The following is a 16,435-nucleotide window of genomic DNA, read 5'->3' as shown; positions in this document are numbered from 1 at the left end:
ATATAATTTAAAACTCCCTTTTCCCCGAGAACACTCTACGCAAAAGATCCATTTCACTGTTTTAATGTAAATGTGACTAATAAAGAAATCTTAATCTTAGCTCTGCATGCTCAGTATTATTCTAAGCAGTTATCCAGACTTAATCCAGTGCCTATGCAATACTGCTCCAAAAGAATTAATTTCAAGACTAAAGAGAATTAACAGTGAAAGAAACATAATTGCACAATTAAAATATAAAATATGATTACTATATATTTACAATGCCTTGCTAAGAGGTATAATAGTAGTCAGAGTTCTAGAACGTTGGTCCAGGGACATGTGTTTGAACCCCATCATAGAATATGGGTAATTTAATTACTAGCTATTAAAACTAGAAATAGTAACCATGGTAATTGGATTGTTGTAAAAACCTGTCAGGCTTACTAATGACATTCTGGGAAGAAAGTCTTCCATACTTATGAGTCAGGTCTACGTATGACTCCAGACTCATCAACATAGTTGACTCTTGATTTCCTCTTCTGTACAGGGGAAATTAGAGATGGAAGTTACTGGAATTTCCAGCAACATGCACATCCCATGAATAAACAAATAACCAGTTTTCATCCTCCTAACACTTGAACCCTCTTGAACATTTTGCTAAGCAGCAAATCAAAATCTAGCATGTCGTCAGATATTTGCATGAAATCACTAGCAAATAATTTTTTTAAAATGGAGAGACCGATCCCTCCATTCAACATATCATTATCTGCAACTTCTACCATCTCCAACGGGATCCCACCACCAGGCACATTATCCCCTCCCCTCCCCACTTTCTACAGGCATCGCTCTCTCTGCGACTCCCTTGTCCATTCATCCCTCCCCCCAGTACCCCTCCAGGCACTTATCCATGCAACCTCGCTAAGTGTTACACCTGCCCTACACCTCGTCCCTCACCACCACTCAGGACCCTCCCAGGTGAGGCAGTCTTTCACATGTGTCTTTCAGGCTGACTAGAGGGGATACCATATTAGATCTAGTTTTAGGTAATGAACCAGGTCAGGTGACAGATCTCTCGGTGGGTGAGCATTTGGGGGACAGTGACCACTACTCCATAACCTTTGACATTGTCATGGACAGGGATAGGAGCAAAGAGGACGGTAAGATATTTAATTGGGGAAAGGCAAATTATGAGGCTATAAGGCAAGAACTTGAGAGTGTAAATTGGGATGACATTTTTGAAAGGAAATGTACTATGGAGATGTGGTTGATGTTCAGGGATCTCTTGCAGGATGTTAGGGATAAATTTGTCCGGGTGAGGCAGAGAAGGAATGGAAGGGTGAAAGAACCATGGCTGACAAGGGAGGTGGAACAACTAGTTAGGAAGCAGGCGGCAGCATATATAAGGTGTAAGCAGCAAGGATCAAATAGGGCTTGAGGAATATAGAGTAGCAAGGAAGGAACTTAAGAAGGGGCTGAGGAGAGCAAGAAGGGGACATGAAAAGGCTTTAGCAAGTAGGGTTAAGGAGAATCCCAAGGCTATTTTCTCGTACGTGAAGAGCAGAAGGATGGCTAGAGTAAAGGTAGGTCCAATTAAAGACAAAGGTGGGAAGATGTGCCTGGAAGCCGTGGAAGTGGGTGAGGTTCTCAATGAATACTTCAGTATTCACCAAGGAGAGGGTCTTGATGACACTGAGGACAGTGTTGGTAAGGGGTAACGTTCTAGAGTATGTAGAGAGAGGATGTGTTGGAACTGTTAGAAAATATTAGAACAGATCAGTCCCCGGGGCCTGATGGAATATTCCCCAGGCTGCTTCGGGAGGCGAGGGAGGAGATTGCTGAACCATTGGCTAGGATTTTTGAGTCCTCGTTGGCCACAGTAAAGGTACCGGAGGATTGGAGGGTGGCGAATGTTGTCCCCTTATTCAAAAAAGGTAGTAGGGATAGTCCAGGGAATTACAGACCAGTGAGCCTTGGTCTGTGGTGGGTAAGCTGTTAGAAAGGATTCTAAGAGATAGGATTTATGAGCATTTAGAGAATCATGGACTGATTAGGGACAGCCAGCATGGATTTGTGAAGGGAAGATCTTGCCTCACAAGCCTGATAGGGTTCTTTGAGGAGGTGACCAGGAAGATTGTTGAGGGTAGTGCAGTAGATGTGGTCTACATGGATTTTAGTAAGGCGTTTGACAAGGTTCCACATGGTAGGCTTCTTCAGAAGGTCAGAGGCCAAGGGATCCAGGGAGGCTTGGCCATGTGGATTCAGAATTGGCTTGCCTGTAGAAAGCAGAGGGTTGTGGTGGACGGAGTGCATTCAGATTGGAGGGCTGTGACTAGTGGTGTCCCACAGGGATCGGTTCTGGGACCTCTACTTCTTGTGATATTTATTAATGACTTAGATGAGGGAGTGGAAGGGTGGGTTAGCAAGTTTGCAGATGACACAAAGATCGGTAGTGTTGTGGATAGTGTGGAGAGCTGTCGAAGCTTACAGAGGGATATTGATTGGATGCAGAGCTGGGCTGAGAAGTGGCAGATGGAGTTCAATCCGGAGAAGTGTGAGGTGGTACACTTTGGAAGGACAAACTCCAAGGCGGAGTACAAGGTTAATGGCAGGATTCTGGGCAGTGTGGAGGAGCAGAGGGATCTGGGGGTTCATATCCACAGATCACTGAAAGTTACCTCACAGGTGGATAGGGTAGTTAAGAAAGCTTATGGGATGTTAGTTTTCATAAGTCGTGGGATCGAGTTTAAGAGCCGCAAAGTAATGTTGCAGCTTTACAAAACTTTGGTTAGACCATACTTAGTGTACTGTGTCCAGTTCTGGTCACCTCATTATAGGAGGGATGTGGAGGTGTTGGAGGGGGTGCAGAGGAGATTTACCAGGAACCTACCTGGATTAGAGAGTATGGATTATGAGGAGAGACTAAAGGAGCTAGGGCTTTATTCACTGGAAAGGAGGAGGCTGAGGGGAGACATGATAGAGGTATACAAAATATTAAGAGGAATAGATGGAGTGGACAGCCAGCGCCTCTTCCCCAGGGCACCAATGCTCAATACAAGAGGGCATGGCTTTAAGGTAATAGGTGGGAAGTTCAAGGGAGACATCAGAGGGAGGTTTTTCACCCAGAGAGTGGTTGGTGCATGGAATGCGCTGCCTGGGGTGGTGGTGGAGGCTGATACATTGGTCAAGTTCAAGAGATTGTTAGATAAGCATATGAAGGAATTTAAAATAGAGGGATATGTGGGAGGAAGGAGTTAGATAGTCTTAGGTGTGGTTTGAAGGTCAGCACAACTTGGTGGGCCGAAGGGCCTGTATTGTTCTATGGTTCTATGTGAATCCATCAGCGTCATTTATTACATCGGTGCTCCCAGTGTGGCCTCTACATTGGTAAAACCCGACGCAGACTGGGGGATAGCTTCATCAAGCGCCTTCACTCCATCTGCTGGAACAGCCAGAATCTTCCGGTGGCCAACCATTATAATTCCACTTCCCATCCCCACTCTGACATGGCTGTCCACGGCCTCCTCTACTGCCAGGTTGAGGTTAGGCACAGATTAGACGAACAGCATCTCTTATTCCACCTTGGTAGTCTCCAACCTGACAGTATCAACATTGATTTCTCCAACTTCCGGTAACCACGCCCCTCTGTCCCCCACCTTTGTTTTCCCTTATCCCACTGGCCCCATAACCCCTTCTCTTTCCCCTCCCCGCCCCCTCGATCGTCCCATCACCAACACCTTCCTCCTTCAGGTTCCCTTCCCCACTTCCTTCTCTTTATTCCATGGTCCACTGTCATCTCCTGTCAAATTCCACCTTCTTCAGCCCTTTGTCACTTCCACCTATCACCTCACAGCTTCTTACATATTCCCACTCTCCACTTCCCTCACTTGCCTATCATCACCCTCTCACCTGGGCTTGCCTATCACCCGCTAGCTCTTGCTCTACCCCCTCCCACCACCTTTTTATACAGGCTGTCTCCTTCTTTCTTTCCAGTCCTGATGAAGGGTTTCAACCCAAAATATCGACTGTCCATTTCCCTCCATAGATGCTGCCTGATCCACTGAGTTCCTCCAGCATTTTGTGTGTTGCTTTAAAAATGGGGAATTAAGTTTCTTACATAATAAATATGTTCACTTGAAAACTGTTAGTGTCTAGTTAGAGCATCTGGTGAGGGATAACAGCTGAGCAGTAATTTAAAAAGAATGCATATTGTTCCAGTCTTACAGCTGACCAAACCTTACTGCTTAATGCAACAACAATTCACTCGTAAATGTCAATTGAACACTTTCCAAAACTGCAACTATATAGCAGAGCATTAAAATGTAGCTAAAATATCTCTCATTTATGAACTGATTTCAGCTTTATGCAATTGAGAATACAGTTTTCTTGATCCTATTTAAATTAAATTTATAATTACCTACTTCAATGAAATACATAATGAGAATGTAGTTATTTTAGTTTTGAATGTTTTATGTATTTATTCAATAACACCTGAAAAGTGTAATTAACCTGCAACCATCAATGTAATACAAACAGCACAACAATTTTGTGTCAGCAGGCAGTCAGCTGTTGGGGTCTGTGCCAGGAGTCAAACCTGGAAGAACTGGATGGGGTGGCATAAGAATTTCAGCAATCTCACGAGCAATCAGTCAGTGAAACCATTTTCCAGTGTTATATCCTCCCAATTACTGTACTAGCCTCAAACAATTCACTAGTATTTTTCACAATATCCAATTACTTGTCGAACAACAACTTAGTTCTGCTTCAATCCTCACAGAGATGTATCAGTTAGGAGAGAGTTTAGAGGAGAGAGAGCGGACACTATTGAAACATTAAATCCTGAGAACAGGGCAGGTTAGATGCAGGTAGCATGATCCTAGCTTTGAGGAACTCCAGAACCAGGGGTCACTGCTTATGGATATAACTAAGCCATTTGGGACTAAGGTGAGGACTTCTTTACCCAGAGAGTGGGGAACCTGTGGAATTCTCTATCACAGAAGGTAATTGAGGCCAAATCATTAAATATATTCAAGACGGAGTTAGATATAGTTCTTAGGGCTAAAGGGACCAAGATATCTGGAAAGAAAGCAGGAACAGGGTACTGAATTTGGATGATTATGTTGAATGGTCTATCAGACACGAAAGGCTAATTTCTGCTCGTAGTTTCTATGTTTATAAAGTAGTCTGCTGTAGCCATTATATTGTTAAGGTTTTGATGATATGATGGACTGAATGGCCTCCTTCTGTAATATACACCTGTATGGTTGTATTGATGCATAAACAACAAGGTATTGGGATTAATGCTGGATTCATTAAGTAAAATCACCCAAACACAATGAGCTGAGTTATTTTCTTCTGAGCTGTGCACTTTCATAATTCTACAATAAACCATAGTCGGCTTCAAAAGAACAGATGGCCTTTGTGTGTGTCAGCTTGAAATTACAGATTTATTTTCCAAATCTTCTCATTGTTGGGGTACTGCCCCAGGGAAGTTGCAGTGGCTCCATGGAAACTTTCTTTTCTCTCTGTATATATCATTTAGGCTCTGTGGTATAACTCTGTAAAGGTCATGGTTTTAAATTCCACACCACATAATTTCAGTACTGTGAAACAGCATAACATTCCTAAAGGTTCCATCTTTTTACAAACTGAATTTGTGAATTGAGGTCCGCTTGCCTGTCTGAATGAACATAAAATAATCCTGTGTGCTTTTTCAAGCAAATTCACACAATTTTGTAAGCAATATTTATCCCTCAACTAAAGCTACTAAAAAGTAATTCTTCTCATTGCCATTTCTGGGATCTACCATTTTTGTTTGCCTATGAATAAATAGTGCCTGAATTATGAAAATAATGCACTGGTTCCAAAACATCACGTCACTCTAAGAACATGAAAGGTACTCTAAAATACAAGATCTTTCTGACCTGTGGAAAAAATTCAGCACATCTTGATGGCAGAGTGTTGAGAGATTTTTTTTTAACCTAGAGTACATTTGTGTGTACCACTAAAATACATATACAGATTAAATCCAGATTTCCATTAAATGCAGCTGTCTCAATTTACTAACACTGACTGATCTTGATGTTGTATTTTAAGATTTATCAACCAATAAGTTACTGATGCTCTTTGCAAACCTTATCTATAACGTTCAAACAACAAATATATTCATAAATAATAGAATAACCTGGGAAATGGCTGGAAGAGCAGACTTTGGTGGCTTTTGGGGTCAGGTTAGTTGGTTCTCATTTTGTTTAATTACATAGGAGGCATAAGTGCTGAATTGGCTAAATATATCAGAGTTGTTAAAAGTGCCTTAGCTTTCATCACTGTGGGAATATTAAAAGAAATTAACAAGGATTCAGGGATCTCTGCCAGAAAAAGTTCATCTATGAAAGTAAGATTTTCTGAACTGTGACGTTAGTACCAGTAGAACTGCATCTCATCAGGAACAGAGGAAAAGAAGTTGGGACCAAGTCACAGAGAATATTTTGGGACTCAGAATTAAATAGTGTTTCGCTTAAAACATGTTGTCCATAGCAGTTTAGGATCTATGGACTAGTGGGACTAAATGTATAAAATTTATTGTTGTATTTTCAAGAGTTTGCATTTGTATACAGTAAGTACAGGTATTGTTTTTTTTTAAATATTCCTTACAGAAAAGGGGCATTAATATTTATGATTAATGGATTAGAGGCTCAGTATTCTTTATTCTTGGTTCTGTTTTTTTTAATGTGCTAAATTAATTAACATACCCATCTGCTTACTCAAGTAAGTATTATAAAGTCTTTTGCACAATTCAAAATAATGTATGGAAAATATCCCTATATTCTAGTTAATATTTATTTCTTAAAAACAAAACACACAAATATAATCCCACTGGTCATTCATTTCATTGTTATTGCAGGACTTCAATGTGGTTGAATTCACAGCCACATTTACAGAGCAATGGAGCCTATGCTTCAAAAGCATTTCAAGGGATAAGATGGAATCATATGGCATGGAAAGGTGCAGGAAGGTAGGTTATATGGCCACTGTAAATTGGCCTTAGTATATAGATAGAATCCGGGGTGGAGTTGATGGGAATGTGGGGAGAATAAAAATGAGTGTAGGATTAATACATATGGGTACTTGAGAGTTGGCCAAGTATAACCAAGTAACCTGTTTTTGGCTTGTGGGAAGAAACAGAGCACCCATGGGAAATTCTCTTGGTCACAGGAAGAATGGTGCTCTTTGTGTGAAGTTTGCACAGAGCTCAGGATTGAACCTAGGGTGCTGGAGCTGCAAGACAGCAACTCTACCATCTGTGCCACAGTGCAAAGTGATGTAATATCCTGAAGTTGCAAAAGGTAGTATATAAATGTAAATGCCTTGAGTATGGCTGTTATCAAGTCACATACTTGTTGAATTTGACAAATTATATTCCTTTACTTTAGATTTTGGACCCTTATTACTGCTTGGTTGTCATTTGTAAAGTAAAATTGTATGGTTGTGTAATTTTTTTTTTAAAGATCTCTGTTCAGTGTAACTCAAAGATGACCAATCTAATAGCAAATAGTAAAGGCCTTGCATTCCATGTGCTTCCTCACATTTACAAATATGAATCGCAATGCTTCTGCTACTGTTTTGATATTTAGCACTGAGGCAAATAGTAGTAACCTGTTAATAACAGTTGCAACAATGATTTATTGAAGGTGTACTTTCAGAAGCCCAAGAGCAAATAGTCTAAATGGACCATGCCAACAAAACGATGGTGAGTTGGAATGCCAAAAAAAAAGATGATATGCAGTCTGCAGACAATACTTCACAATAGGAACACAATGATAATTCTTAAAAACAATTACTTTACTTCCAAACATTTTTTTGAATGACAGAAAAATAGGTAATTTGTTCTTTTCATTTATCTTCAAAGTATTGGGTTCCGGGAACTAAGTGGTGATCTATGTAACATCTATCTGACCCTAGAAAGAATCACAATTCAACACTGATTTATATGCCTGAACTTCATGTTCAAGTGAGAAAGCTTTAACTCTTGGTTTCTAATCATGTTTTGATCTCAAGTCATCCTGAGGGCGTCTTGATAGTTTGGAGTATGGAGAGGATGTTTCCTGTTGTGGGAGAATCTAGAGCTAGGGGGTTACCATTTAAAAACAAAGGGTTGCTCGCTCTCTCTCTCCCTCTCTCTCTCTCTCTCTCTCGGGGTTGTGAGTGTTTGGAACTGTCTTCCTCAAAGAGTGATAGAAGCAGAATCTTTGATATTTTTAAAGCCAAGGTAAACAGATTCCTGATAAGTAAGAGGTTGAAATATTACTTGAGAATGGATGGGAATGTGGAGAAGGTTACTATCAGCTCAGCCACATTCTTACTTCACAGTGAGGGCCAAGTGACCTACTCCTGCTTCTAATTTGTATATTGAACGTTCCCGGAAGGTCCGCCCCCAGGAGATAGTTCAAGATGCACTTCTGCGCATGTGCCCGTGGTGCCAGTTCGAGTTCCGCGTCTGCAGGCCGTCACACCACCCCCCCCCCCCAGAAACGTCCATCGGGGAAGTGGAGCTCCCGATCCATGTGGCTTGCTGAGGTGGCCGGCCACGCCGGCAGGGTGTGGGTACCCTCACTGGCTGCTCAATGTCCAGGTGCGCCGGTTTGAAGTGATCCACTGTAAAAGTCTCTTCCCGGCCACCCACCTCCACGACACACGTAGATCTGTTGTGCCGGATCACTTTGAAGGGTCCTTCGTATGGTCCCTGGAGGTGACTTGTGTAAGCCCCTGCGAATAAAAACATACTCACAGTCCCAGAGGCCTTTAGGGGTGAAGGCCGGCGTGGGACCATTCCTGGAGGTCGGGACCAGTGCCGGGGTCCCTACCTTGTCCCGCAGCCTCGTCAGCACTTCTGCCAGAGTTTCTTCCGGACCGCGGGACCCTGGTACGAACTCGCCCGGGACCGTAAGGGGAGCGCCATAGACCAACTCCGCCAAGGAGGTGCCCAGGTCTTCCTTGGGGGCTGTGTGGATGCCCAGTAAAACCCAGGGAAGCTCATCTGTCCAGTTGGGGCCCTTGAGGCATGCCATCAAGGCCGACTTGAGATGCCGGTGGAACCACTCAACCAAACCGTTGGACTGGGGATGGTGCGCTGTGGTGTGATGCAGCTGGGTGCCCAGGAGCTGCGCCAGTGCTGTCCACAAACCAGATGTGAATTGCGCTCCCCTGTCGGAGGTGATGTCCGTAGGGATGCCGAATCTGGCGACCCAGTTCGCAATGAGCGTCCTGGCGCATGACTCAGTGGACGTGTCTGCCAGTGGTATGGCTTCCGGCCATCTGGTGGACCTGTCCACCATGGTAAAAATATACCTGGCGCCCCAGGATACTGGCAGGGGGCCAACGATGTCCACATGGATGTGTTGGAACCTCCTGTGCATAGGCTGGAACTGCTGGAGGGGGGCCTTCATGTGCCACTGGACTTTGGTGGTCTGGCAGCGTACACAGGTCCTGGCCCCGTGTCCGACCTGCTTGCGCAAACCGTGCCAGACAAATCTGTCCGCTACGAGCTTGATGGATGCCCAGATGGACGAATGGGCCAGGTCGTGCAGTGTGTCGAACACCCGGCGCCTCCATGCTGCTGGTACCACAGGCGGGGGTCTGCCAGTAGACACATCGCACAGGAGTCGAATCGCTGCTGGGCTGATGGGGACATCCTCCAACTGGACTCCCGAAACGGTGGTGCAGTAAGCCAGGATCTTGGTGTCCGACTGTTGTGCTTCCGCCAGTGTTGTGTAGTCGATGCCTGAGGACGATATGCCCGCTGAGTGGAGGCAGGGGCAAGTCAGTGTGTCGGCGACAACGTTGTTCTTCCCCGCGATGTGGCAGACGTCCGTGGTGAACTCTGAAATAAAGGACAGGTGCCTCTGCTGCCGGGTTGACCATGAATCCGATATCTTGGCCAGTGCAAAGGTGAGGGGTTTGTGGTCCATATAGACGGAGAACTCCCTTCCCTCAAGGAAATACCGGAAATGCTGGACAGCCAGGTAGAGCGCTAGCAACTCTCTGTCAAAAGCACTGTACTTCACCTCTGGTGGCTGTAGGTGCCAGCTGAAGAAAGCGAGTGGTCGCCACTGGCCCTCGACGAGCTCCTCCAGGACTCCGCCGACAGCCGTGTCAGAAACGTCAACGGTGAGTGCCGTGGATACATCGACTCTTGGGTGTACTAGGAGGGTTGCCTTTGCCAGCGCCTCCTTGGCTTGCTCGAATGCCTCCGTGGACTTAGCGTCCCATGCCACCTCTTTGGCCTTGCCGGCCATCAGACTGAACAAGGGTCTCATGATGTGTTCCGCCGCCAGCACGAACCGATGATAAAAGTTGACCATCCCTACGAACTCCTGCAGGCCCTTGACTGTGCGGGGCTTGGGGAACTGGCGGATGGCCTGGACCTTATCTGGTAGGGGGACTGCACCATGTTGGTTAACCCTGTGGCCCAAGAAGTCGATCTCCGTCAGCCCGAACTGGCACTTCGCCGGGTTGATTGCCAGTCCATAGTCGCTTAGGCGTTGGCAGAGCTGGCGCAAATATGCCACGTGTTCTTGGCATGAACTGCTGGCCACCAGGATATCGTCCAAGTAAATGAAAATGAAATCCAGGCTGCGTCCCACCGAGTCCATGAGCCTTTGGAAAGTTTGGGCTGCATTCTTGAGACCGAAAGGCATCCTCAGGAATTCGAACAAACCGAACAGGGTGATGAGGGCTGTATTGGGTACATTGTCGGGGTGCACTGGGATCTGATGGTATCCCCAGACCAGGTCAACCTTCGAGAAGATGGTCGCTTCGTGCAGGTTCGCCGTGAAATCCTGGATGTGGGGCACTGGCTATCTGTCGGCAGTTGTGGCGTCGCTGAGCCTCCTGTAGTCTCCGCATGGCCTCCACCCTCCTGTGGACTTGGGCACCATGTGCAGTGGGGATGTCCATGGCCAGTCTGAGCAGCGGACGATTCCCTTCTCTTCCATCTTACGGAACTCCTCCTTGGCAAGGTGGAGCTTGTCGGGTGGGAGCCTGCGAGCTCGGGCGTGCAGCGGCGGTCCTTGCATGGGAATGTGGTGCTGCACGCTGTGCTTGGGGTTGGCTGTGGAGAACTGCAGTGTGACTATGGAGGGGAATTCCGCCAACACCCTGGCGAATTCGTTACCCGAGAGGGTCACAGAATCCAGGTGGAGGGCCAGTAGCTTGGCTTCTCCGAGTTGGCAAGTCTGGAATGTCTCGGCGTGGACCAAACGCTGGCCCTTCAGGTCAACCAGGAAGCAGTTGGCCCGTAGGAAATCTACCCCTAGTAATGGCTGCCGCACCGCTGCCAACGTGAAAGTCCAAATGAAACGGCTGGACCCGAAACGCAGTGGGATGGTTCACGAGCTGTATGTTCAAACGCTGGTGCAGTTTGCAGCAGTGAGCTCAGGGCCTGGGACCGCATTACGAGTGCCCATGTTCGAAGGGGGAAGTACGCTGACTTCGGCCCCGGTGTCTACCAGGAAGTGCCACCCAGAGTGTCGGTCCCAGAGGTAGAGGAGGCTGTCTCGGTGGTTAGACGTCGTAGCCATTAGCGACAGCTGGCCATGGCGTTTGCTGGGAAGGCACATGGCGGACAGCAGCGGCGCGCGCCTGAACCCCATCTTCGGTGAAAGAAACACTATTGTTCCAAAACTTCGTCCTTCTCCCCCGTGGGTCTTGACGGCTTCGATTGCGGGGCCTGGACTTTGGGCCGTGCGGTCGTGGCCAGGCCGATGGAGGCTGCTCCACGTTGCTTGCTCTGCCAAAGGATGTCTGCTTTGGCCGCGACCCCCCCCTTTGGTCGCTGAAGTCCTCACTCGCGAGGAGGAGGCGAATGTCCTCTGGCAGTTGCTCGAGGAACAACTCCTCAAACAAAAGGCATGGTTTATGGCCATCCATGAGCACCAGCATATCGTTCATGAGCTTGGATGGCGTGCAGTCGCCCAGACCGTCCCTGTGTAGGAGCCGCGCGGCTCGCTCGCAGCAGGAGAGTTCGAAAGTATGGATCAGGAGCGCCTTAATCCTATGGTACCTGTCCTCCGTTGGTGGCTGGCGTAGGAAGCCGATGATCCGGCCTGCCGTGTCCTGGTCGAGCACGCTGACCACATAGTAGTACCTCGTGGCATCGGATGAAATGTCTCTGATGGCGAACTGGGCCTCAGCCTGCTTGAACCAAACGTGGAGCTGAGTGGCCCAGAAAGTCGTGAGCTTCAGAGCAACCACACTGTGTGACTTGCTCGAACTCATGGCTGGGCGCTGAGTCGTCGGTTCCAGATGCCGTCTGGAATGTCAGGATCACCAATATGTAGCCGATTGCGGCGCGCTACGGAAGAAACGATGCGGAGGCAGAGAGAGCTGATCTCCAGGAACTTTACTTCAACCACACCAAAGCGCACCAAAACACTCTACCCACAAGCCCCTGCCACCACGCGGGCCCCAACCACGTCAGAACGTTCCCGGAAGGTCCGCCCCCAGGAGATAGTTCAAGACGCACTTCCACGCATGTGCCCGCGGCGCCCAATGGCAGTTTGAGTTCCGCGTGTGCGGGCTGCCACAATATCATAGTGGAAGTCAAGGAAGGGGGAAATCTTCTCCACAACTTTAACCATTAATAAAAAAAAAGCTCCACATTGGTCTAAATCATACCTCCAGCTGAAACAACCACCCAGCCTGCCTTCTTGATAAAGAATTGAAGAACAGATGAACTTCAACCACATGATTGACAATGAAACTGCACACTAGTAATCAATGAGGAGGAGGCATAGCATTTTTGTGGCTAAAGCTTGACCTAATATCTTCTACTAACAGCAACCAGCTGATTAAGAGTAAACTTGCCTTTACGGAAAAAAATCAGCACAACTTAAAGCCTTTACCTGTTGCTAGAGGTTTGAGGAGAATTTTTGGGTCAATATCAAAGGGGCTATTGGTATTTATTTTGGAAAGTGTCTGAGAATTTCTACAGAAAGCTTTGGGTGCTTTGATACTGTATTTTTTGGAACTCCTAACAAAACTAATCAGAGGATGGATAGTGCTTATTCACTAACATCTTGCTAGCGATCCTCCTTGGTCTAGCAAATCATACACCTTCAGTTGAAGTGGATAAATGGATCCACGTACAATACTCCAAGAAAATTATATCTAATGTGTTTAAGTACTAAACCTGCATGTATTTCCATATTACCACCTCCAGACAGGCTCTAATTATGATAGTCAGCATTAGGACCAAAATTGCACGTTAAAACCAGACTTTCAAACAGACATGACTTATTAGCACAGCAGTAATTTAAAACCTATTTTTATACTTTCACCAAAGTACACCCCCTGCAGTGTGTTTTAACAGACAACCATAATGGATACATCACTCAGCTGTTGGCAATTCTGGATTACCTCTTTCAAAAAATGAATAGATTAAAACTATATTTTCACAATAATAAATGTACCTCATTCATCCAAATGCTGAAGGGTCTTTGCCAGGTATCTTTCTTTTCAAGATGCAAGTAGGTGTTGAAGAGAATGAGGTAAATATATCGTTCAAGATACTGCAGGCTTCGTAGTTGCAACAACTGTACTTCTTTTTCCGATTTTGCTGTTTTTATCTGCAACAGCCAAAATATTGCTAGATTCAGGATGATAATTCAGTGGAGCAAAAAGCAAAACTAAGTATTAAACTAAGCACCCCATTTGAGTTTGTAACACTGCAAACTTGCCCTGGAGAATGCTGAAGAATCATTTCAAATATACCAAACAAATATACTACAAAACATTTTCTTGGTTACACCATCCCCCATTCCACCCTCCATTCAAGTCATATTCCAAAGTCTTGCATTCCAGCATTTACCCTGGGAAACTCGATTCACTGAAATGGGAAAAAAATTATTACACAGTGAACTCTGTGCCTCAACCACCTCTCACAGTAAAAATCTCTTGAATTGCCAGGCCACAGCTGCAGACAGACAGTGTTTGGGCATGCTAAGGTATTCACTGATGGCTTATGTACATTAATAAAACTCAGAATTTAGTCTTTTTGGCAGTTTCACTGCTCCTTTTCTCAATATATCAGTCTTTTGACTGCATGTGTATGACATAGTGCTGCCATATCCCTTTTATCAGTCAATACATGGGAATAATTGTTCTGTGCACTCCTGGTGAAAGCTCCTTTTAGAAGAATCTGGCAGTATTTAAGAGCCACAGCAAAATTCTTACAATTGAAACATTAAAACGATAGTTTTTACGCACCGAAAGTCACCCTTTGAGTGAAAATATATTTTCTATTCATTCTAATCCTCCTACAAGTTACTTTAAATCTATGCCCCCTGATTTCCCTTCTTCTTTCAAGACAAAAATGTCCTTGCATTGTAATTCGAGCCAGGCCCCTTTAAATTTTTATACACCTCAGTTAAATCTTCCCTCACCCTCTTTTATCCACTCTCTCCTTGTAGCTAATTGTTTCCAATCCTGGAAACATCCTCATAAAGCTCCTCTGCATTTTCACCAGTAGAATCACACTTTTCCTATAATGTGGTGAACAGTGCTGCATGCAGACTCAATCTGTAACCTAACTAGTATCATATTCGTTTCTAGCACACTTTAAGGCTCCTGTATTCAATGCTAAAAGAAGAAAGCATCCCATTGTCTTCTTAACCACTTTATTGTATTTTCCTGCTACCATTAAGGTCCTATGGACAAACACTCCAAGATCTCACTGGTCCTCACACCCCAGTATGCTTCCATTTATTGTGTATTCCTTATTTTGTTGCATCTCCCCAAATGTATTATCCCACACTTCTCTACATTGTCTTCTCTACATGGTCTACAATGTACACCACATATAAGGAAATGAGAACTGAGCCCTATGGAAGCCCAATGGAGAGAGCTTTTCAGTTGTAAAAGTACATGTCAATCATTAGTTGAAAAGCAAAACAAATCTGAAATACAAACAAAATGATTGGAACTATTCAGCAACTATCCAGCTGTCTGGTGAAAGGTCATCTGCCTGAAACATTAACTGATTCTCTCTCCACAGATGCTGCCTGGCCTGCTGAGTATTTCTGCAATTTTTGCTAGTATGTCAGTTTTTTTGTCGTTACCTGCCACTGAGCTAATTTTGAATCCAATTTGCCCCTCTGCACTAGACCCCATGGGCCCATATTTTTTTGACCAGCCTTGTCAATACCCTCGCTAAAATCCACATAAGACTACTACAAACATAATCCCCAAGTGATACCTTCTCAAAAAATTCAACCAAGTTAGTCAGGCATAAACTTCCCTTAACAAATCCATGCTGTCTGTTCTTAATTAATTTGTGCCTTTCTATAGTGCAGAGTACCCCTGTGGCCGTTACCCTCAGTAACAGGTATACGGCTTTGGATACTGTTGGGAGGGACGGCCTACCAGAGGAAAACCGCAGTGACCAGGTCTCTGGCACTAAGCCTGGTTGTGTGGTGCAGAAGGGAAGGGGAGAGAAGAGGAGAGCAGTAGTGATAGGGGATTCCATAGTAAGGGGGGGGGGGGCAGACAGGAGATTCTGTGGACGTGAAAGAGACTCCCAGATGGTATGTTGCCTCCCTGGTGCCAGGGTCAGGGAGGTCTCAGATCAGGTCCACGGCATTCTAAAGGGGGAGGGTGAACAGCCAGAAGTCGTGGTACATATTGGTACCAATGACACAGGCAGGAAAAGAGATGACGTCCTGAAGAGTGAATATAAGGAGGTAGGTAGGAAGCTGAAAAGCAGGACCTCAAGGGTAGTAATCTCTGGATTGCTGCCTGTGCCATGTGCCAGTGAGGGTAAGAATAGGATGATTTGGCAGATGAATGCGTGGCTGAGAAATTGGTGCAGGGGGCAGGGTTTCAGATTTATTGATCATTGGGATCTTTTCTGGCTAAGGTATGACCTGTACAAAAGGAACGGGTTACACCCGAGCTGGTGGGGGACCAATATTCTTGCGGGCAGGTTTGCTAGAACTGTTGGGGAGGGCTTAAACTAGTTTGGCAGGGGGATGGGAACCAGAGTGATAGGTCAGAGCTTGGTTCGTTTACTGTACAAGTAAATGCAGAGTGTAGAAAAACTGGTGAGGAAGGATAGGGCAAAATTGCAGTCAGTTGGATGGGCTGAAGTGTGTCTACTTTAATGCGAGAAGTATCAGGAACAAGGCTCATGAACTTAGAGCGTGGGTAAGTACGTGGAACTATGACGTGGTGACCATTACAGAGACTTGGCTGTTGCAAGGGCAGAAATGGCTGCTGGATATTCCAGGGTTTAGATGTTTCAAAAGGGACAGGGGCAGAGGTAAAAGAGGTGGGGGAGTGGCTTTGCTGATCAGGGACAGTGTCACAGCTGTGGAAAGGGAGGATGTCCTGGAGGAATTGTCCACTGAGTCAGTGTGGGTGGAAGTCAGAAACAGAAAGGGAGCGATCACTCTATTGGGAGTAT

At 45.6% G+C, this 16,435-nt stretch overlaps 1 protein-coding gene across 1 annotated transcript in view; it reads right to left on the bottom strand.

The window, feature by feature from the left end:
* The window catches only part of LOC127584737 (paladin-like), a 210,203-nt gene that overhangs the window by 28,458 nt on the left and 165,310 nt on the right, over positions 1-16,435 (bottom strand). Inside the window, 1 exon segment of the mRNA XM_052041651.1 lies at positions 13,446-13,601. Coding sequence (XP_051897611.1) covers positions 13,446-13,601 — 156 coding nt within the window.

The sequence above is a fragment of the Pristis pectinata genome, chromosome 30 (assembly GCF_009764475.1).
Source record: "Pristis pectinata isolate sPriPec2 chromosome 30, sPriPec2.1.pri, whole genome shotgun sequence".
NCBI classification, from domain to species: Eukaryota; Metazoa; Chordata; class Chondrichthyes; order Rhinopristiformes; family Pristidae; genus Pristis; species Pristis pectinata.
This window is presented reverse-complemented; position numbering and strand designations above follow the sequence as displayed.